Source organism: Rhinoraja longicauda, chromosome 4, assembly GCF_053455715.1.
Source record: "Rhinoraja longicauda isolate Sanriku21f chromosome 4, sRhiLon1.1, whole genome shotgun sequence".
NCBI lineage: Eukaryota > Metazoa > Chordata > Chondrichthyes > Rajiformes > Arhynchobatidae > Rhinoraja > Rhinoraja longicauda.
The window spans coordinates 11,003,241-11,026,779 of record NC_135956.1 but is presented as its reverse complement, the minus strand read 5'-3'; the positions used below and the strand labels follow the sequence as shown (position 1 = coordinate 11,026,779).

Sequence of the window (23,539 nt, the reverse complement as noted above, 5' to 3'; positions counted from 1 at the left end):
CCGCTGAGTTACTCCAGCATTTTGTGTCTATCTTTGTTGTAAACCAGCATCTGCAGCTCCTTGATGTTAGATCATAGATTTTTGCATTCCATTCATCCAGTTCAATCCTTGTATGCTTCAAGCCTTTATTATCTTGAATGCTTTGGTGAAATCACCAATGAACCTCTAAATTGCAGGGGATAGAACCCTACAATGTCTGTTTTCTTACCTCAAAAGTCATGTATTCTTATTTTGTTGAGAAATTTGATTATGTGGCCTTGTGTATTATCTAAATTCTTTATCGACCAGTATAGTACAATAGACAATAGGTGCAGGAGTAGGCCATTTGGCTCGTCGAGCCAGCACCACCATTCAATGTGTAGTGTGTAGTGGTTTCCAAACACTTTAACTCCCCTTCCCATTCCCACACTGACCTTTCTGTCCTGGGCGTCCCCCACTGTCAGAGTGAGGCCACACTCAAATTGGAGGAACAGCATTTCATATTTTGCTTGGGCTACGGGTGCTGTCTGTACAAAGTTTGTACATTCTCCCTGTCGCCCATGTGAGTTTTCTCTGAGAACTTTTGTTTCTTCCCATACTCCAAAGACCTCCAGATTGCTGGTCTGTGCGGCCATGGGGTTTGTTTCCGTGCTGCATCTTTAAATTTAATGTAAATGTAAATTTGAGTAACTTGCTTACTACTCTTTTCAAGAGAGAGTTAAGGCTAAGGGAATCAAGGGATATGAGGAAAAAGCCGGAAAGGGGTACTGATTTTAGATGATTAGCCATGATCATATTGAATGGCAGTTCTGGCTCGAAGGGCCGAATGGCCTACTCGTGCACCTATTTTCTATGTTACTAATGTGGATATAATTACCACTTTTTGAATGCAACATGGTTTTAGCCCAATCTTTTGTGGCAGACCGTAAACTTTCACTTGTTACCAAAGTCAGATGGAGAGCTGTCCACTGTGTATAAAATATAAGCAGCTTGTTCAGGTAGACAAAGGGATTATCTATCACAGTTATCTGGCACGTGCCCTGCTCGGAGCTACCACGCCACTGGGAACAATTGCACCTCTTCACCAGATCCTACTCTCCATACAGCTGGGTTTGGCAACTTTCACTTGAATACTTCCAGCTTTCGTGCATAGTTGTTTTAATTTGCTGCCTGCCTTTCTACTTTGTTATGGAAGCCCCACATTAGTAAGCATTTACAACATATTATCTCGCCTTGTCTAAGAGCCCAAATAATTGCATTATCTACCCACTGTGACTGCTAACAGCTGGACAGATCAGTGAAAGGTTTTCAATTCAAGTCATTTCAGTCACTTGGAATATTAATCTTGCAAACTGAAATAACTTGCAGGGAATATTGAATCGGTTATTTTGAAATATCTTTGAACTACTTTTGAACGGGGGCAGCACGGTGGTGCAGTGGTAGATTTGCTGCCTTACAGCGCCAGAGACCCGGGTTCAATCCTGACTACGGGTGCTGTCTGTACGGAGTTCGTACGTTCTCCCCGTGACCGCATGGTGCTCCGGTTTCCTCCCACACTCAAGGCCTACATGTTTGTAGGCTAATTGGCTTGGGTAAAATTGTAAATTGTCCCAAGTATGTGTAGGATAGTGTTAGTGTGTGGGGATCGCTGGTCGGCGCGGGCTCAGTGGGCCGAAGGGCCTGTTTCCGCACTGTATCTGAGTTTAGTTTATTGTCACGTGTACCGAGATACACTGAAAAGCTTTTGTTGCATGCTAACTAGTTAGCGGACAATACATGATACCTCTAAACTAAACTAAACTAAATTAGTGAACTGATTTCTAAAATTATATTTCTGATTTTATTTTCAGATAGCCAATATGAGTGACAAACTCTCTATGTTATGGAGCCATTTTGCATAATGTTTGCATAAGCACTTTGTTGCGTTGTTAATTGAATCTTAACTTTTTTTTAAGGGCACCATCCCTCTGCTAAAATGTTTTCTCCGAGGAATCATCGGGAGGCAGAGGATTTTAAATAGGATTCCAACTTATTTCCATAATTTTGATCTTCATGCTATCCTTTTTGAGGCTATCCTCAGGCTTGAGGAAGGCTATCCTTTTTGAAAATACCTGAATGGTGCATTTTGCCTCTCTCTCTTTCTCTCCTTTTAATGTGCAACCTGGATTATGTTACAGGGATACTAATGACTATTATATAAGGGGATAAGCAAGTGGCAGACTGCTTTGTTACTTGGCACTTTGAGTTGCATGTGATCCACTTTAAGCTATTCCCAAAAGAAATTTTAAGCCGCTCAATCAATACAGGTTTGTGTATTTGTTCCTTACTTAAACGTATGAGCTTTGTTGTTTTCTCCTCGGCCACTGTCTGTAGTTTTCTTAGAAATCTTATAATTTTCTGGAAACTTAAATTGGCCGCAAAGAAAGTAGATTTTAGTTTAGTTTAGAGACCCAGCGTGGAAACATGCCCTTCTCCCCACCAGGGCCACGCTGACCGTCGATCGCCCTTTCATGCTAGTTTTATGTTATCCCACTTTCTCATTCACTCCCTGCACGCACCAAGGGCAATTTACAGAGGCTAATTAACCTACAGACCCAGACGTCTTTGGGATGTGGGAAGAAAGTGGAGAAAACCTCACGCGGCCACAGGGACTTCACTTTACTTTAAGCTCTAGAGATACAGAGCGGAAACAGTCCCTTCGGCCCACCGAGTCCGTGCCAACCAGTGATCACCCCATACACTACTAGCACAATCCTACACACTAGGAACCATTTACAATTTTACCGAAGCCAATTAACCTACAAACTTGTCAGTCTTTGGAGTGTGGGAGCACCCAGAGAAAACCCACGTGATCACGGGGAGAAGGTACTCGCACTACAGACAGCAGCCGTAGTGAGAATCAGGCCCAGGTCTCTGGCGCTGTAAGGCAGCAGCTCTACAAGTTCACTGACACAAGGAACTAAAAGATGCTGGTTTATGAAAGATTATGGTTGGCTTTACTTCTATTTTGGGGGAGTCCAGAACCAGCGGTCACAGTTTAAGAATAAGGGGTTGGCCATTTAGGACTGAGATGAGGGAAAAACCTTTTTACCCAGAGAGTTGTGAATCTGTGGAATTCTCTGCCACAGTAGGCAGTGGAGGCCAATTCACTGGATGTTTTCAAGAGAGAGTTAGATATAGCACTTGGGGCTAATGGAATCAAGGAATATAGGGGAAAAAGCAGGAACAGTGTACTGATTTTGAATGATCAGCCATGACCATACTGAATGGCAGTACTGGCTCAAAGGGCCGAATGGCCTACTGCACCTATTTTCTATGTTTGAACACTTCGGTACGAAGTTAAGATAAGTTCCGTTTAGTTTATTGTCACGTCTACCGAGGTACATTGTAAAGCTTCTGTGTGCTAACTGGTCAGCGGAAAGACAATGCATGATTGCAAAAAAAAATCCTTATCATTGCCTTTTCACCTAGAAGACAAACTCCGACGGCCTCAGTGTTTGCGGGCAGTATGCAGCTTATGGGGACAGTGAAGCTGTGCACCGGGCGAACAGTGACCATGCACCCACTCTATTCAGATAGAGACATGAGGAAACGCACAGAGGAGGTGAGTGTTTCATCGTGGCTTATCAGGCTGCACGTCACGTCACGTCACGCGCGACTCTTTTACCCAGTTACGGAGCCACCAGATGAACCGATGTGCACTTTACCCTTTTGCCCCCGTGTGGACTAACGCCACTATTCGGCAGGGCGGCACGGTGGTGCAGCGGTAGAGTTGCTGCCTTACAGCGCTTGCAGCGCTGGAGACCTGGGTTTGATCCTGACTACGGTTGCTGTTTGGACGGAGTTTGTACGTTCTCCCCGTGACTGAGTGGGTTTTCTCCGAGATCTTCGGTTTCCTCCCACACTCGAAAGACGTGCAGGTCTGTAGGTTAATTGGCTTGGTGTATGTGTAAATTGTCCCTAGTGTGTGTAGGATAGTGTTAATGTGCGGGGATCGCTGGTCAGCGCGGACTCGGTGGGCCAAAGGGCCTGTTTCTGCTCTGTATCTCTAAACTAAACTAAACTATTCAATGCAAAAGCGAGGAGCATTGATCAAGTGTAGTTTATGTGCTCAGAATACAACTGAGATCCAGCAGTCCTGCTGAGTTACTCCAGCATTTTGTGTCTCTCTTCAGTGTAAACTGGCATTTGTAGTTAGTTCCTACACTCTCCTTATAACTAATAGCTTCCAATCCAGGCAGCCTTCTGGTAAACCTCATGCACCCTCTCTACCTCCACCATTATAAGGTGTGTTTAGTTTGGAGATACAGCATGGAAACGGGCCTTTCGACCCACCGGGTCCACGCTGACCAGTGATCCTCGTACACTAGCACCATCCTACACAATAGGGACAATTTACAATTTTTACTGAAGTTAATTAACCTACAAACCTGCGCGTCTTTGGAATGTACAAGGAAACTGGAGATCTCGGAGAAAGCCCAAGCAGGTCACGGGGAGAACGTACAAACTCCATACAGACAGCAATCGTAGTCATGGTCAAACTTGGATCTCTGGCGCTGTAAAGCAGCAACTCTACCGCTGCGCCACCGTGCCGCACCAAAGTTTAGTTTAGTTTATTATTGTCACGTGTACCGAGGTACAGTGAAAAACTAGTTTGCGTTCTATCCTGTCAAAGAAAAGACTATACAAGAATACACTCAAGCCATCCACAGTGCACAGATAAAGGGTACAAAATTTAGTGCAAAGATGTAACGTTGAAATCCGATTGAAGAAAATGTCTCCAATAGCCATGGCCGTATCTAGTTACGATGCAATAAATCCGATTGGACAGGGAAACACAAAGTGCTGGATTAACTGAGCGGGTCAGGCAGCATCTGTGGGGGGGGGGGGGAATGGACAGGCGACGTTTTGGAGTTGGACGCTTCTTCAGGTTGATAAGCCTGACAGATCAAGCAGTCTGAAAGGAGGAGAGGGTTCCATTCCCTCCCAAGATACTGGCTGACTCGCTGAGTTCCTCCCCCATTTTGTTTTGCTCAAGATTTCAGCATCTGCGATTTCTTGTGACTCCTATTTAACAGGGAATCTGGCTGGATGTTAGAATCAAAGATCTACAGATGCTGGTTATTACCCAAAGGGATGCAAAGTGCTGCAGTAACACAGCGGGTCAGGCGGCATTTCTGGAGATCGTGGATACATGATGTTTCAGGCTGAGACCCTTCCTCAGACTAGTTGTAGGGGGGAGAAGTTGGAAAAGAGGAGGCAGGACAAAGCGTGGCGGGTAATAGGTCAACACTGGCAAGGGTTTTTTTGACAGATAGATTTTAGTTCAGTTTAGAGATACAGCATGGAAACAGGCCCTTCGGCCCACGTCCGCATCAACCAGCGATCCCCGCACATTAACACTATCCTACACACGCTACAGACAATTTTACAGTTACACCAAGCCAATTAATCTACAAACCTGTATGTCTGTGGAGTGTGGGAGGAAACCGAAGATCTCAGAGAAAACCCACACAGGTCACGGGGAGAACGTACCTGAACCCAGCACGGAGCAAAATATATCAAAATCTAGCCTTTCTCCAGCCTGTGCTACCCAATTCTACAAACAGATGATGTATTTGCTAACTCAGATAGGATGGGTAAAGAAACAGGTACAGCCCCAACTTAAATTTACACAGCAGCATCTTAAATCTATAGATTCAGCAACTTTTAGTTTAGTTTAGGCACACAGCACGGAAACAGGCCCCCCCAGCCCATTGGGTCCACACTGACCAGCCATCCCCACACACTAACACTACCCTACGCACACTAGGAACAATTTACTTTTTTACCAAGCCAATTAACCTACAAACCTGTACATCTTTGGAGTGTGGGAGGAAACCCACGCGGTCACAGGGACAAGGTACAAACTCCGTACAGACAGCACCTGTAGTCAGGTCGAACCCGGTTCTCTGGCGCTGTAAGGTAGTAGCTCTACCGCTAGGCACCTGTGCCGCCCTGATGGATGGAACAAAGGCATGCGATAAGAACAGTAGGTGTGACAGGTTTGTTAGATGATCATCATACCATACTCTGACACTGGTGTTCAATAATATAACAATACATTTTCTATGCTCATTTATCAACAGCTGCGAGTTGGGTGAAATACTGAGAGTCGAGAGTCCTTTAGCAAGTTCTCCCTTAAGGAATTAGCATTGTCCATATTGAAGGTGGAAAGATTGTAGCTTTGCTTGAAAGTTTAACAGAGTGAATTGTAATGAAGAAATTTACAAAAACAAAATTGACTGTTCTGTCACTAGATTTACCAGGTCTATTCCAGGAGATCTGCAGAAGATATCTACATGATCCTCGTGTCATACAAAGCCGATTATGTTATCATTGAAGAAGGAATTTGTAATGATATGGGACCAGTGAAAGGCTGCCGCGTAAAGGATCTGGTGGATGTTGCAAATGGCCATGTAAGTTTATTTAATATCTATTTGGTTTGTTAAGAAGATAGTGATTCGGTGTGGAAACGGGCCCTTCGGCCCACACCGACCAACATGCCCCATCTACACATGCCCCATCTATACTGCCCCCTTTTGGCCAATATCTCCCCAAACCCGTCCTATCCATGTATGAGTCTAAATGTTTCTTAAATGTTGCAATAGTACCTGCCTCAACTACCTCCTCTGGCAGCTCGTTTCACACACCCACCACCCTTTGTGTGAAAATGTTACCTCAGGATCCTATTAAATCTTTCCCCCCCTCACGATAAACCTATGTCCTCTGGTTCTCGATTCCCCTGCTCTGGGCAAGAGACTCTTTGCATCTACCTGATCTATTCCTCTCGTGTACCCGATCTATTGATCTCTAAGATGGAAGGATGTACTATTTGGATATGACAGAAAATATCCACAAAATGGAAGGAAGAACAATTATTCTTTTTTTCTTTGTGAGAAAGTCTCAGCCTCTCTTTCCTACTCAATTTTCATATTTTTCCTACTCAATATTTTGAAAATTGATGAGGAAAATCTTTAGAATTTTGGGAATGACATACTTGTGTGGTCACGGTGGCGCAGTGGCTGCCTTACAGCGAATGCAGCGCCGGAGACCCGGGTTCAATCCCGACTACGGGTGCTGTCTGTACGGAGTTTGTACGTTCTCCCCGTGACCTGCGTGGGTTTTCTCTGAGATCTTCGGTTGCCTCCCACACTCCAAAGACGTACAGGTTTGTAGGTTAATTGGCTTGGTAAATGTAAAAATTGTCCCTAGTGTGTGTAGGATAGAGTTAATGTGCGGGGATCGCTGGTCGGCCGGTGAGCCGAAGGGCCTGTTTCCCTGCTGAATCTAAACCTAAACCTGTACATCCAATATCGACACAAAAAGCTGGAGTAACTCAGCGGGACCGGCAGCATCTCTGGGTGACGTTTCGGGTCGAGACCCTTCAGTCCAGAGAGATGGAATGGGTGGCGTTTTGGGTCGAACCAAACCAAACCGAAAGGAACCGAACCGTCACCTATTCCAGTATTCACCTTCACTGTTGAATCAATTATATTTTATTGTCACGTGTACCGAAGTACACTGAAATGCTTTGTTTTGCATACAACGCGGTAAAATCATACAGCAGACCTCCTCTGGGCAGTGTCACCAAGTGTCACCATGTTTCTGGTACCGGCAAAGCTGTTCGCCAGCTGTCCAACGTTCATCGAGCTGTTTTAACTTCTGCTCGCAGTGGCAAACCAGGCCTGCCACCGCACGTGCAGCAGACAGCCCCCCAGCGGGCCCCTCTTTGTTCTCTGTGGCCCCTGCTGGGTCTCCCCTTTGTTCTTTGGGACCCCTCCTCTATTCTTGGCGGCCCCCCAGCTGCTCTAGGCGGCCCACACACCAGGTCCCTCCTTGTTCTTGGCGGCCTCCACCAGGTCCTTTCTTGTTCTTGGTGGCCCCCCACTGGATCCCCCCTTGTTCTTGGCGGTCCTCCACGCTGGGCCGCCCTTTGTTCACAGCGGCCCCCCTCCGCTGGGGCCGCCCTTTGTTCACAGCGGCCCCCCTCCGCTGGGGCCCCCTTTGTTCCTGGCGGCCCCCACTCGGTCCCCCTTTTTGCTTGGCGGTCCCCCACGCTGAGGCCCCCATTGTTCTCAGCGGCCCCCCACTAGATCCCCCTTTGTTTTTGGTGACACCCCCAGCCCCAATGGCTCCCTCTATTCTTGGGCCCCCTGCCGGGTCCCCTTTTTGCTCTCGAAAGAACAGAAAGAGACAATGCAAGATGAGTCTGTAGAAGGGTCTCGACCCGAAACGTCACCTGTTCCTTCTCTCCAGAGATGCTGCCTGACCCGCTGAGTTACTCCAGCTTTTCGTGCCTATCTCCGTTATGAACAAGGACAGATTGTTTCCTGTTAGGGTGAGAGGTTGTAAAGACGAAGCACAAATTTATAATCCCCAAACAATTAAAATCAAGACGAATAAAATGTGAAATTATCTGCCACAAAAATAAGCTTGCAAGAGTGGAGCTGATGGTAATGTCAAAGGCAAAATTAATAATGTTTTGAAAATAAGTTGTCTTTAATTTAAAAATGGTGTGAAATGTGTTTGGCGGGGCAGGGGGGATTAAATAAATTAGGCCTAATTTGAAGTTTACAATAAAAAACTCTCTTTGGGGCATTTAACGTTGAATATAATGAAAATAATTTGCATGCAAATAGTTTTGGTCTTGTGCAAAACTATTTTTGGGGATTTGAGATTTAGTATATTGTCACGGTACAGTGAAAAGCTTTTGTTGCGTGCTAGCCAGTCAGCAGAAAGACAATACATGATGCAAGTTTATTTAATATCTATTTTATTAGTTTGTTTCTGGCTGTTCTGCTATTCCCTCTTTGTTCGGTAGTGTCGGTAACGGAGATTTTGGTGTTTCAGCAACATAGAAAATAGGTGCAGCAGGAGGCCATTTGGCCCTTCAAGCCAACACCGCCATTCATTGTGATTATGGCTGATCATCCACAATCAGTAACCCGTGCCTGCCTTCTCCCCATATACCTTGATTCCGCTAGCCCCTAGAGCTCTATCTAACTCTCTTTTAAATTCATGCAGTGAATTGGCCTCTACTGCCTTCTGTGGTAGAGAATTGCACAAACTCACAATTCTCTGGGGGAAACAGTTTCTTCTCACCTCAGTTTTAAATGGCCTCCTGTTTATTCCTAGACTGTGACCCCCTGGTTCTGGACACCCCCAACACTGGGAACATTTTTCCTGCATCTAGCTTGTCCAGTCCTTTTATAATTTTATACGTTTCTATAAGAACCCCTCTCATCCTTCTAAATTCCAGCGAATACAAGCCCAGTCTTACCAATCTTTCCTCATATGACAGTCCCGCCATCCCGGGGATTAACCTCGTGAACCTACGCTACACTGCCTCAATAGCAAGGATGTCCTTCCTCAAATTAGGAGACCAAAACTGCACACAATACTCCAGAAGTGGTCTCACCAGGGCCCTGTACAACTGCAGAACTGCTATAGTTCAGATGTCCTATACTCAAATCCTCTCGTTATGAAGGCCAACATGCCATTAGCTTTCTTCACTGCCTGCTGTACCTGCATATTTACTTTTAGTGACACAAGGACACCCACTTCCCTTTTTCCTAATCTGACACCATTGAGATAATAATCTGCCTCCTTGTTCTTGCCACCAAAGTGGATAACCTCACATTTATCTACATTATACTGCATCTGCCATGCATCTGCCCACTCACTCAACCTGTCCAAGTCACCCTGCAACCTCCTAGCATCCTCTTCGCAGTTCACACTGCCACCCATTCTGAAAAGGACCCGTTTATTCCTACTCTTTGCTTCCTGTCTGCCAACCAATTCTCTATCCATGTCAATATCCTACCCCCAATACCATGTGCTCTAATTTTACCCACTAATCTGTATGGGACCTTATCAAAGGCTTTCTGAAAGTCTAGATACACTACATCCACTGGCTCTCCTTCATCCATTTTACTTGTCACATCCTCAAAAAATTCCAGAAGATTCGTCAAGCAGGATTTCCCCTTCATAAATCCATGCTGACTTGGACCAATCCTTTTACTGCTATCCAAATGCGCTGTTATTATTTCTTTAATGATTGACTCCAGCATCTTCCCCATCACCTATAGGCAAACTGGTCTATAATTCCCAGTTTTTTCTCTCGCTCCTTTCTTGAAAAGTGGGATAACATTAGCTACTCTTCAATCCACAGGAACTGATCCTGAATCTATAGAACATTGGAAAATGATCATCAATGCATCCACAATTTCTAGAGCCGCCTCCTTGAGTACCCTGGGATGCAGACCATCAGGCCCTGGGGATTTATCAGCATTCAGTCCCATCAGTCTACCCAATACTATTTCTCTCCAAATACAAATTTCTTTCAGTTCCTCTGTCTCCCTAGATCCTCTGTCCTCTGGTATATCTGGGAGATTGTTTGCGTCTTCCTTAGTGAGGACGGATCCAAAGTATCTGTTCAACTCCTGCCATTTCCTGTTTCTGCCTTCAAGGGACCCACATTTGTCTTCACTAATCTTTTACTCTTAACGTATCTAAAGAAGCTTTTACTATCCTTCTTTTGTGTCTCCTCCTGTTACAGATACTCAATAACGAAGATGATAGTGACACAAACTATGAGTTTTCACTTCATGGACGATTCTGCCATGAGATTAAGCTGGACTATTCTCCCTACATCAACTATTTCACGCGTGTCTATTGGAACCGGTCATATCGTGTGTACAGAATCAACACACTAATATCATTTCAATATTGATGAAGATTTGAAGCCTTTTGAATCTACACCCTTATTTTTGCTGCATATATTTAATTTTTTGTGTTCCTTTGGCGTATGGAACTTTTGGGGGGAAAAAAAAAGTTGTTTTCTTTTTAATTTTTTTTTTATAAGTCAGCCCATCTTTTTTCTCCCCTAAGATCTGCCTACACTGTTACCCAGAATGAAAGTCTAAAACATAAACATCAATTCAATTAAAGCAAGTTTAGGTGGCACGGTGGCGCAGCGATAGAGTTGCTGCCTTCTAGCGCCGGAGACCCAGGTTCGATCCCAACTACGGGCGCTGTCCGTAGGGAGTTTGTACGTTCTCCCCGTGGGTTTTCTCAGAGATCTTCGGTTTCCTCCCACACTCCAAAGACGTACAGGTTTGTAGGTCAATTGGCTGGCTATAAATATAAATTTGTCCCCAGTGTGTGTAGGATAATGTTAGTCTGCGGGGATCGCTGGTCGTTGCGGACTCGGTGGGCCAAAGGGCCTGTTTCCGTGATTTAACTCTAAACTAAACTAAACAAAAAGTTAACCGAAAACCTGCTAAATCAGCTGCTAAGATTAAGTGTATTGTTTGGAAACAACTGTATTGTTTGGTGTTTGTCTGTATTGTTTGGCCTTACCGACCAACACCGTCTTGAACCACTGCACTTTGAACACTTGGACATGGTGGACATATACTCTGTGCCTGAGCTCAGCCCAAAGCTCAAGTAATCTTTGAATCAGTAATAAACATTATTAAAGAGAAGTATTGCTCTGGGTACTATAAAAGTACTTTATTCTGATTACAATCACACAGAGGAGCAAGGTTACACTGCTGAGTCTCTGATGCCTTACCAAAAGTTGGTTTTAAGCATTACTATGTATTGTAATTTTGTTTTAATTTGTGGATGGAGTAGCATGTAATCGTAGGTTCTAGGAGCAGAATTAGGCCATTCGGCCCATCAGGTCTACTAACATGGCCGTTCTATCTTTCCCTCCCAACCCCATTCTCCTGCCTTCTCACCATAACCTCCGACACCCCTACTAATCAAGAGCCCCTGAATCTGCCTTAAAAATATCCATTGACTTGGCCTTCACAACTGTCTGTGGCACTGTAGTAGCACTCCAGTTTAAATATCCATGCAATTCAGATGTGCAGTAAAATATACCAATCCCATATGGTAAAATAGATTAATAGTAAATGCCATTGTGTAATGAATTATTAGGACTCGGTTTTAATTGTGCAGGGGATGTTGTTTTCAAGTTGACAGAAAGCTTTGATTTCCAAGGAATGGTGTTACCAGATTAGTTGTTTTGTTTGAGAGAAAATATTTTTAGGGTTTCACTTTGAATGATGTGCCATCTTCCGAAACACTGGGTGTTGAGAAGGTTCAAGGACACCCTGTAGATGGGCTGGTGGGACATACAGGTGCTTTAAGCTTCTTTAGGCCAAGCTGGTGTTTGTGTTCCGCTGATCATTGAAGTGTTAAATGTTGATTTAGTTTAGTCTAGAGAAACAGTGCAGAAACCTTCAGCCCACCAAGTCCGTGCCGACCAGCGATCCCCGCACATTAACACTATCCTACACACACACACACACACACACACACACACACACACTCTAGAGACAATTTACATTTTTATACAAAGCCAATTAACCTAGAAACCTGTACGTCTTTGGGGTGTGGGAGGATACCGAAGATCTAAGGGAAAACCTACGTGGGTCACGGGGAGAACGTATAAACTCCGTACAGTCAGCACCCGTAGTTGGAATTGAATCCGGGTCTCTGGTGCTGAAAGTGCTGTAAGGCAGCAACTCTACCGCTGTGCTGCCCGTTAGCTTGTGACTTAACTTATCGCATCTCTCTTGGGAAGATTTATCTTATGGTTGCGTGGATTGAAGGCAGGTGACTCCGTTTTCTCCTTTCAAGGCAGCTGATCATCGGTGAAAGATTAAGCTGTAGATATTAGGCAGTGTAAACACAGAAACGTAGAAAGTAGGTGCAGGAGTAGGCCAGTCAGCCCTTCGAGCCAGCACCACCATTCAATATGATCATGGCTGATCATCCAGAATCAGTACCCCGTTCCTGCTTTCTCCCCATATCCCTTGATTCTGTTAGCCCTAAGAGCTATATCCAACTCTCTCTTGAAAACATCCAGTGAATCGGCCTCCACTACCTTCTGTGGCAGAGAATTCCACAGATTCGCAACTCTCTGGGTGGAAAAGTTTTTCCTCATCTCAGTCCTAAATGGCCTACCCTTTATTCTTAAACTGTGACCCCCTGGTTCTGGACTCACCCAACATAGGGAACATTTTTCCTGCATCTAGCCTGTCCAATCCCTTAAGAATTTTATATGTTTCTAGAAGATCCCCTCCAGTGAATATAAACCCAGTCGATCGTAAATAATAAGTGTGGTTCCTGACAGATAGTAGAAAACCGTAGAAGTAGGAGAGCACAGCACAGGCACTGGCCCATCGGCCCACAATGTCTGTGCTGAACTCGGTGCCAAGTTTGTTCAGTGTGGTTTATTGTCATGTATAGAGCCTGCTTCCGCGCTGTTTCTCTAAACTAAACTAAATCAACATGAGGCGCTTCAATGTCACGTGCACCGAGGGTACAGTGAAACGCTTTTGTTGCGTGCTATCCAGTCAGCGGAAAGACAATACACGATTACAATCGAACCATTCACAGTGTACAGATACATGATAAAGGAATAATGTTTAGTGCAAGGTAAAGCCAACTAAACTAAGTTCCTCTGATGCATGTGAATGAATGATGTATGATCAATATCCCTCCAATTCCCTGCATATCCATGTGTTTATCTCAAAGCCTCCTAAACACCACAATCGTATCTGCTTCTGGCACCAATCCTGGCAGCATGTTACAAGGCATACACCACTCTGTTTTTTTTTTTTAAAACTTGCCCGGCACATCTTTAAACTTTCCCTGTCTGACCTTAAATAATCAGCCATGATCACAGTGAATGGCGTTGCGGGCTCGAAGGGCCGAATGGCCTACTCTTGCACCTATTGTCTATTGTCTAAATGTATGCCCTCTATAGTCAAACATTTCCATCATGGGGGAGAAAGGTTCTGACTGTCTCATAATTTTATACACGTCTACCAGGTCTATCCTCAACCTCCGACGCTCCGGAGGAAACAATCCAAGTTTGTCCAAAGATAGACATAAAATGCTGGAGTAACTCAGCAGGACAGGCAGTATCTCTTGATAGAAGGAATGGATGAAGTTTTGGTTCGAAACCCTTCAGACCCGAAACGTCACCCATTCCTTCTAACCAGAGATGCTGCCTGTCCTGCTGAGTTACTCCAGCATTTTGTGTCTGTCTTCGGTTTTTATCCAGCATCTCCTGTTCCTTCCTACACATACCAAATTTGGCCAATTTCTCCTTATAGGTAATGCCCTCTAATCCAGGCAGCATCCTGGTAAACCTCTTGTGCAGCCTCTACCAAAAATGACACATAAATTTCACTCAAAAAAGCTGTCTGATACAAAGTGTAGAAATGGAGGGAAGGTGTCATGTTGATGCACAAGAGATTTGGTTTGCAATTGAAACTGTTTAGGAAGAATTTTACTTCCTAAACAGGAAGTTTAGGAAGTAAAATTCCTAAATACCTGATGTTCACAGTAGAAAACGCACTATGAAGACGTTCCTTTTCACAGCCTGTCTTTCCTCACGTTGATAATCAGATGAAAATATCTCAAATATTGTCCCTTTTTAAATGTCGCGATTTATTTTGTCATTTAGCATTTTTTTAAAGTTACCATTTTATTAAGTAGATGAAAGGGTGCCTATTAAGCTTTCTTAAAAATTATGTCTGAGGTTCAGACGATTCTTAATCATCCTGCACAAGCTTTGTTGTGTTGGTGTGAGCTTTAGAGATACAGCATGGAAGCGGGTCCAAAATCCCACCAACCATAAATCACCCGTTCACAATAATTGTACGTTATCCCACTCTCCTCGGTTCCGACCCGAGACATCACCCATCAATTTATTCCAGAGATGCTGCCTGAGTTACTCCAGCACTTTGTGCCCATCTTTAATTTTCCACTGCACCCTAGTTTTGGTGGCACGGTGGGGCAGCGGTAGAGTTGCTGCCTTACAGGATAAGAGACCCATGTTTAATCCTGACTACGAATGCTGTCTGTACGGAGTTTGTATGTTCTACCCGTGACCATGTTGGTTTTCTCCAGGTACTCCGGTTTTCTCCCACACTCCATAGACGCACGAGTTTGTAGGTTAATTGGCTTGGTAAAATTGTAAATGTTCCCTAATGTGTAGCTTAATGCTCGTGTACAGGTGATCACTGGTCGGCGCGGACTTGATGGGCCGAAGGGCCTGTTTCCAAGATGTATCTCTAAACTAAACGAATAAGCTAAAAACTGTGTTTACCTCTTCCTACTCGAGTCTATACCTCTTGGAGTGTAAATGATCATTTAGTAATTTGTGCAAACTTGGATATCTAATGTTATTGCTTCAGCTAAATCATTAGTTTTTAGGCTGCAAAACTTGGGCTTCCTAAGGAAGGACAACGTATTCAATCCAACAGTATTCCGTATATCCACACTATGTCTCTCGTCTCATTCAATTATCAACCCAAGTCACAAGGTCAGTGTGTCTTCATTTTTGCTACGAATGTCTTTTCTAGTCGTTAGGAAATCCGATTACCCAATTATCTATAAACAGTTCCTTTATCAGCTTTGGTAAATGACCCTCTCAAATAGATTTAATATACATGATTTTTCCATTGTAATTCTAATACTGGTTGGAGTAATCGAATAACTGGTCTTTGATTGGAGTAAGAAATGTGTGGACACATTAGTTATAAGTTTGTCTCTGGCTGTGTCTTTGTGTTGAAAAATTGCAAACTTTCAGTAGTGAGTGGAGAGAAACGAGGTATGCAGAGATCCATCATTTTGCTGGAGTAACTCAGCAGGTCAGGCAGCATCTCAGGAGAGAAGGAATGGGCGACGTTTCGGGTCGAGACCCTTCTTCAGACTGAACATTTCTTGCTTCACACTGAAAGTGGCCATCAGGTTTGGGATATTTGTCTTTCTTGAGGTGGACCACATGTAAGAAATATCAAATATTATGATACAGATTAATAGATGTTAGAATTAAAATAAAATGGAGATAATCTATGACCATGTTACATGCTAGTAATCTTCATATTTAACACTGGAAACCATTACAAAAGGTGCCTTGTTCCATAAGGTCAAAATTTTTAGATTTAGTGCTTTCTTTTGTTCTGTTTACAGAATATCAATTTAACTTGAGTACTGGGGGTCCTAATCATTTCAGCAATAAATATAAACCCAACACGAGTCTTGTGGGTCAGACAGCATCTCTGGGGAAAAGGAATAAGTGATGTTTCGGGTCAAGACCTTTTTTCCTTCTTCTGAAAAAGGGTCTCCAGCATTTTGTGTCTATTTTCGGTGTAACCCAGCATCTGCAGTTCCTTCCTACACATAAGTCTTATGGCACTTTTGGAACTGGATAAATCAAAAACAAATCTTCTCTCATCCTGCCTTCCAGTCCCAGTGCATCCCGAAGATGTATCTTGCACAGCATTGCATTCATTCCTTCCCCCAGTATTATGACATTACTATTTTAATACTTGAGCCTTTCTGTGGGTATGATAGTATAGCCTATTATGGCTTGTGACCATCATCAGTGTTGCTTTTTACGTTCTATAGTTTGAGTTTAGTTTATTGCCACGTGTACGAGTGAAAAGCTTTTGTTGCATGCTAACCAATCCACACAAAGAGTCGCTTGGGTTGGATGCTATGTTGAATATAGATACTTAACATTGTGTTACCACACATTAAGCTGCCCTGAATAAGCTAAGATTTTTTTTAGAAATAATCCCTACATTGGGCTCAGCGGTAGAGTTGTTGCCTTACAAAGCTAGAGACCCGGGTTCGATCCTGACTACGAGTGCTGTCTGTACAGAGTTTGTATGTTCTCCCTGTGAGTTTTCTCCGAGATCTTCGGTTTCCTCCCATACTCCAATGACGGACAGATTTGTGGGTTAATTGGCTTGGTGAAAATGTAAATTGTCCCTAGTGTAGGATAGCATTAATGTGCAGGGATCGCTCGTCAGCGCGGACTCGGTTGTGCCGAAGGGCCATTTTCCGCGCTGTATAAGGTCATAAGGAATAGTAGAATTAGGCCATTCGGCCCATCAAGTCTACTCCACCATTCAATCGTGGCTGAGCTATCTCTCCCTCCTCACCCCATTCTCCAGCCTTCTCCCCATTACCTCTGACACCTGTTTATCTCTAAACTCAAAAAATATATGGCACTACAATGGTAATATTCAATATTTTATGTGAAACCAAGACCTGAGATAACCTATACCATACCCAAGAGAATGCATGACAATCTGGTCTATCTATGCCTAATACGCAGATTACTCTGCGACTACTTGAATAAAAACCAAAGCTGCACTGTTGAGGCATTTTCATGAGAACTTATTGACACTGTGATTTATTTTAACTTTGGTCTGATCAATGTACGTGTTCATAGAATTTCGGGATCTTGTCAAACAATTGTCTTTGAAAAAAATATTAGCAATTTGGTTCAAGTCTTGATCAAACAAGAAAGCGTATCTATGTGGTACAGTGTTAACATTTTAAAAAGTTTACAGACAACAGTTGATTGACCCAGTTATAAAATATTAGAACTTTTTATCTGGCTTCAGTTGAACAATGTTCTTATGTATATATTTTTGATCATTATTTCTCTAACTTCAAGTAACCAATGCATTCCCTCTCTCTCCATCCCTTCCCACCCAAGTCGTACCAGCTTCAAAGCCATCGTGTTGAGTCTCATTGTCTGTACTCATTCTCGCCAAGCACACAACTATCAATGGCCTGTTTCCTTTCTCATCGTCACTTTTTTGCATTTCTTTCATTCATTTGTTCTGCACCTCTCTACATCACTGTCTATATCTCCTGTTTGGGCCCAATGGGTCCACTTGGTCTAGTACAATATAGTACTCAATCAATGTATGTACACGAGTATTTTCTCTAATCCAGCACCGATTCAGGAAAAAAAATAGGAGCTGGGGTTGTTTTAAATACCAGATGGTGCCTAACCCAGGCGACTATTTGCGTGCTAGCCACAGAAGCTGATCTACAATCACACATTACAATCGCTCCACACTCAAAGCTCTACTCCTACAGCAACATTTATTGCTTTCTGGCTTTACCTTGCATTAAACGTTATTCCCTTATGTATCTATACACTGTAAATGACTCGATTGTAATTATGTATTGTTTTTCTGCTGACTGCATAGCACTCAACAAAACATTTTCATCGTACCTCGGTACACATGACAATAAACTTAACTGAACTAAGGGGATAATGTTTCAATTGTACGATTTTGCTACATATGGTATTTGACTGAATTATCCTTGGCATTTACGGAATAGATGCACCATTTTCTTTCATCTGTCGTCAATCTCCTCTTTTACAGTTAGGAAGTCTCCATTTATTTCATTTCTCAAGTCCCCTGAAAGATGTAAGCATGACGAGTAGGATGTCTTTTTAACAAAACGGGAAAAGAAAAAAACATTTAATGGGCTGCACAGTAGTGCAGCGGTAGAGTTGCTGCCTCGCAGCGCCGGAGACCCGGGTTCCATCCTGACTGGGTGCTGTCTGTATGGAGTTTGTACGTTCTCCCTGTGACCACATGGATTTTCATTGAGATCTTCGGTTTCCTTCCACACTCCAAAGACGTGTAGGTTTGTCGGTTAATTGGCTTGGTGTACATGTAAATTGTCCCTAGTGTGTGTAGGTAGTGCTAATGTACGGGGATCGCTGGTCAGTGCGAACTATTGGGCTGATGGGCCTTTATCTCTAAACTAAACTAAACCCATTCCCATATACCTTAATTCTTTATCATAATAGCATTGCTGCATTTCAAATATCCTTGATCTCATCCCTGCTTCTTAAATGGTACCTTATTCGAAGGATTTAATTCCTTGTGTAGAAAAACTATGTGTAAAATTGCTTTAGCTTTCCACAATATTTGGTAAACTTGGAGTATTACCAAAACTAAACACTCTAATTTTCATTTCTCTAACGTGAACTGTCTTGTTTTTTGGTGTTACGTTGAACACGTGGTCTGACTATCACACTATTTTGGGTAACGTTAGAATATAGAACAGTACAGCACAGGAATGGGCCCTTCGGCCCACAATGTTTGTGCCGAGCATGATGCCTAGCTGAACTATTTCACCTGCCTGCAAGTGATCCATATTCCTACATTCCCTTCAATTCCATGTGCCTATCTAAAAGTTTCTTAAATGCCACTTTTGGTTCTGCCTCCACCACCACCCCCAGGCAATGTGTTCCCTCTGTGTAAACAAACAAACTTTCCCCATACATCTCCATTATAGGTTTCCCCTCTCACCTTTTATCTATACCCTCTAGTGTTTGGGCATTTCCACCCTGGGAAAAAGATTCTGATTGTTCTATCTATGCCTCACATAATTTTATATACGTCTATCAAGTCTCCCTTCAACCTCTGACATTCTAGAGAAAACCATCTAAGTCTGTCCAACCTCTCCTTGTAGCTGAAACCCTCTAACCCAGCTAGCATTCTGGTAAACCTCCTCTGCACCCTCTGCAAAGCCTCCACATCTTTCCTGTAATGGGGCGACCAGAACTACACGCTATACTCCAGGTGTGCCCTAACCAAAGCCCTAAAGAGCTGCATCCAACACTACTCCCTGAAATGCTTGCTCTTTGTACTACGTCTCATTATTCTAAATGTTTGGTTCACTGTTCCAGTGTTATTTTCTCAAGATGTCAAGAACGTTTATTTGTCATATGAACTGGGAAATATGAAATTCTTACTTGCTGCAACTTTACAGGCGCATTAGATGAAACAACATCAGTAAATATGCAATGTTATTAGTTATTGTAAAGTAAACTTGACCATCATAGTACATAGTGGTTTGGTGCTGAAGTAGGATTGTGGTTAAACATAGAAAATAGGTGCAGGAGTAGGTCATTCGGCCCTTTGAGCCAGCACTACCATTCAATATGATCATTGTTGTTCATCCAAAATCAGTACCCCATTCCTGCTTTCTCCCCATATCCCTTGATTCCCTTAGCCCTAAGAGCTATATCTAACTCTTTCTTGAAAACATCCAGTGAATTGGCCACCACTGCCTTCTGTGGCAGAGAATTCCACAGATTCACAACTCTCTGGGTGAAAAAGTTTTTTCTCATCTCAGTCCAAAATGGCCTACCCCTTATTCTTAAACTGTGACCCCTGGTTCTGGACTCCCCCAACATCGGGAACATTTTTCTTGCAACTAACCTGTCCAATCCAGGTTGAAGACTTGATGGCTGATGGGATGAAGCTATTCTTGAGCCTGGGATTAATAGTTCCGGGTCTCCTGTACCTTCTTCCCAAAGGTAGCAGTGAAAAAGAAATCGAGTGCCAGGGCGGAGTGGGTCTTTGATAGTAGCTGCCTTCTTGAGGCTTCTTATATCTGTCGATAACGATGGGAAGTTCTGTAAAAGGCAGCATCTCTGGAGAGAAGGAATGGTGACATTTAGTTTGTAAAAAGCTATTCACTGTACCTCAGTACACGTGACAATAATAAACTGAACCTATGACAGCACTCTGCTTAACGCATGCCAAAATAAACCATAACACCGATGGAATGAACAGCGTTTTATCATTTCTATGCTTGGTTGAACTGGAATGAACATTTAAAGAATGCCATACATGAATTGTACACAAACATTGAATTAAGTTGAATGTTCTTTGATGTGTATATTATGCTGATTGATAAATTTTGATTAAAAAAAAAGGAAAAGTCTTGCTACTTCTGGGAGAAAAAGCCTGTATGGAGTGATCAAGCACAAATTGTTGAGTTTAGTGGTGGAAATTTTCAAGGTTTGGTTTACTCACTGAATTCTATTTGAAGTGTCAGATATGCTTTTATGAAGGGGAAAAAACCTCTTGTTTCATTTAGAGTCACACCGCGAAAACAGGCCCTTCAGCCCACCGAGGCACTGCCGACCAACGATCCCCACACACTAACACTACCCTAACATGCTCGGGACAATTTATACAGTTATACAAAGCCAATTAACCTACAAACCTGTGCGACTTTGGAAAGTGGGAGGAAACTGAAGATCTCTGAGAAAACCCTCTTGTCCCAGGGAGAACATACAAACTCCGTCTGTAGTTGTAGTCACTGAAAGCGTTGTAAGGCAGCAACTCTACCGCTACGACAGCACCTGTTGTATCTTGTTACACGCTGTATTTTTCTGTATTTCTCTAATGTGAACTATCATATATTTTAATTTAAATACCAAAGGGAAATCACCAGATCTAATTTCTGATGTTACCCCACCACAAAAGGGTGACATAGTGGCGCAGCGGTAGAGTTGCTGCCTTACAGCACCAGAGGCCCGGGTTCCATCCTGACTATGGGTGCTGTCTGTACAGAGTTTGTACGTTGCCCCGTGACCACGTGGGTTTCTTCCCACACACCAAAGACGTACAGGTTTGTAGGTTAATTGGCTTGGTAATAATGTAAATTGTCCCTAGTGTGCGTAGGGTAGTGTTAATGTGCGGGTATCGCTGGACAGTGCAGACTCGGTGGGCTGGGGGGCCTGTTTCCGTGCTGTATGTCTAAACTAAACTAAAAGTTGATGAATCAAAAGAATTAAGATGCTGCTGTGTAAATTTAAGTAGTGGCGGTACCTGTTTCTTTTTCCATCCCATGTGAGTTAGTAAATACATCATCTGTTTGTAGAATCGAGCAGCACAGGCTGGGGAAAGGCTAGATTTTGATACATTTTTGCTCCGTGCTAGGTTCAGGTATCATGGCTTGTATAATGTGTGAGAGTCCCTTATAACTGTCTAATAATCTTTTTAATCAATATTTATTAGTAGGTAAATACCAAATTAATATGAGTGATTATATAGGATTACCAAGTGAATTTTACCAATTTCACAAACTGCTATCTGTGTATTCTGTTAATCCTGAACACAACTAGGTACGTTTTCACCTTAAAATGTCAATACTATTCTGCTGAATAGCGCCTAACCTGTGCATCATCTGAATGTATGTATCTCATTCTATTTTATTAAGATGTTTAAATTTGGAAATATTGAGTATACACCGTATAAATATGCACACATGTTGTTTCAAATAAAAGTTGTGGAAAATGAACATTGTACTTGGGGCTATTTGCTTTCCCAAAATAAAAGGCTGAAGGATACAGGGATTGAACAGGATGAAAGAAATGCAAGAAACTGTGATATTACTTCATTCAATTTTTATGTGTAGGAAGGAACTGCAGATGCTGGTTTACAAAAAAAAAGACACACGGTGCAGGGGGTCTCAGGGGCAGCATCCCTGAGAACATGGATAGTGACGTTTCTCGGCCCAAAGGGCCCCAGCCCGAAATGTTCCCAATGTTGGGTGAGTCCAGAACCAGGGGCCACAGTTTAAGAATAAGGGGTAGGCCATTTAGAACAGAGATGAGGAAAAACCTTTTCAGTCAGAGAGTTGTAAATCTGTGGAATTCTCTGCCTCAGAAGGCAGTGGGGGCCAGTTCTCTGAATGCATTCAAGAGAGAGCTAGATAGAGCTCTTAAGGATAGCGGAGTCAGGGGGTATGGGGAGAAGGCAGGAACGGGGTACTGATTGAGAATGATCAGCCATGATCACATTGAATGGTGGTGCTGGCTTGAAGGGCCGAATGGCCTACTCCTGCACCTATTGCCTATTATCATATATCCATGTTCTCCAGAGATGCTTCCTGACCTGCTGAGTTACTCCAGCACTTTGTATCTTTTTTTCCCCATTAAACAGTAGTTTCTCTCTCTACCATCCTGAGAAAGTTACAATTACTTGTTTGTCAAACGATACGATACAATAGAACTTTATTTATCCCAGGAGGGAAATTGATCTGCCAACTGTCATTCAACACAAAGTACATGAAACATGAAATTAAAGTGACGAGTAGAAAGGATTAGGGATGTGCAAAGATTGGGGGGGGGGGGGGGGGAAGAAGGATCTCCTGTGGCGTTCTGTGCTGCATCTCGGTGGAACCAGTCTGTTGCTGAAGGTGCTCCTCAGGTTGACCAGTGTGTCATGGAGGGGGTGAGCTGTTTTGTCCAGGATGCTCCGCAGTTTGAGGAGCATCCTCCCCTCCAAGACCACCTCCCATGAATCGAACTCCGCCCCCAGGATGGAGCCAGGCTTCCTGATGAGTTTGTTGATCCTGTTGGTGTCCACAGCCTTCGCCCTGCTGCCCGGCACACGGCAGAGAAGAAGATGGCACTGGGCACCACCGACTGGTAGAACATCTGCAGCATCTTACTGATGATGGATGTTGAAGGATATAGCCACTATCCTGTGCTTTACTTAACACACTTAACCTCTTGGCGGACTTCATCGAAGGCTTTCTAACAATCTACCTACTCCATCTTCACTTGCCATTTACAATCCACAAAAAAACGCAAGTAGGTTTATTAAATACAAAAACTGCTTAATATTATTATTTGGGGGATATTTGGAATTTACAATTTAGACACTTGGAGAAGTGGGAATAAACAAATATAATATCAATAACGGTGGCACAGCAGGAGAGTTGCGGCCTTACAGTGCCAGAGACCCGGGATAAATTCTGACTAAAGGTGCTGGCTGTGCACGTTCTCCCTGTGACCTGAGTGGGTTTTCTCCGAGATAGAAACATAGAAACATAGAAAATAGGTGCAGGAGTAGGCCATTCAGCC

At 43.3% G+C, this 23,539-nt stretch overlaps 1 protein-coding gene across 6 annotated transcripts in view; it reads left to right on the top strand.

Annotated features, from left to right (window-relative positions):
• The window catches only part of LOC144592571 (putative C-mannosyltransferase DPY19L4), an 87,323-nt gene extending 65,371 nt beyond the window's left edge, over positions 1–21,952 (top strand). For all 6 annotated transcript variants that reach the window (XM_078397169.1, XM_078397170.1, XM_078397172.1 and 3 more), the window contains 3 exons: positions 3,451–3,583; positions 6,279–6,437; positions 10,580–21,952. In XM_078397169.1, the coding sequence (XP_078253295.1) occupies positions 3,451–3,583; positions 6,279–6,437; positions 10,580–10,753 (466 nt within the window). In that variant the 3' untranslated portion in view covers positions 10,754–21,952. The remainder of the gene's footprint in view (positions 1–3,450; positions 3,584–6,278; positions 6,438–10,579) is intronic.
• The last annotated feature ends 1,587 nt before the right edge of the window (positions 21,953–23,539 follow it).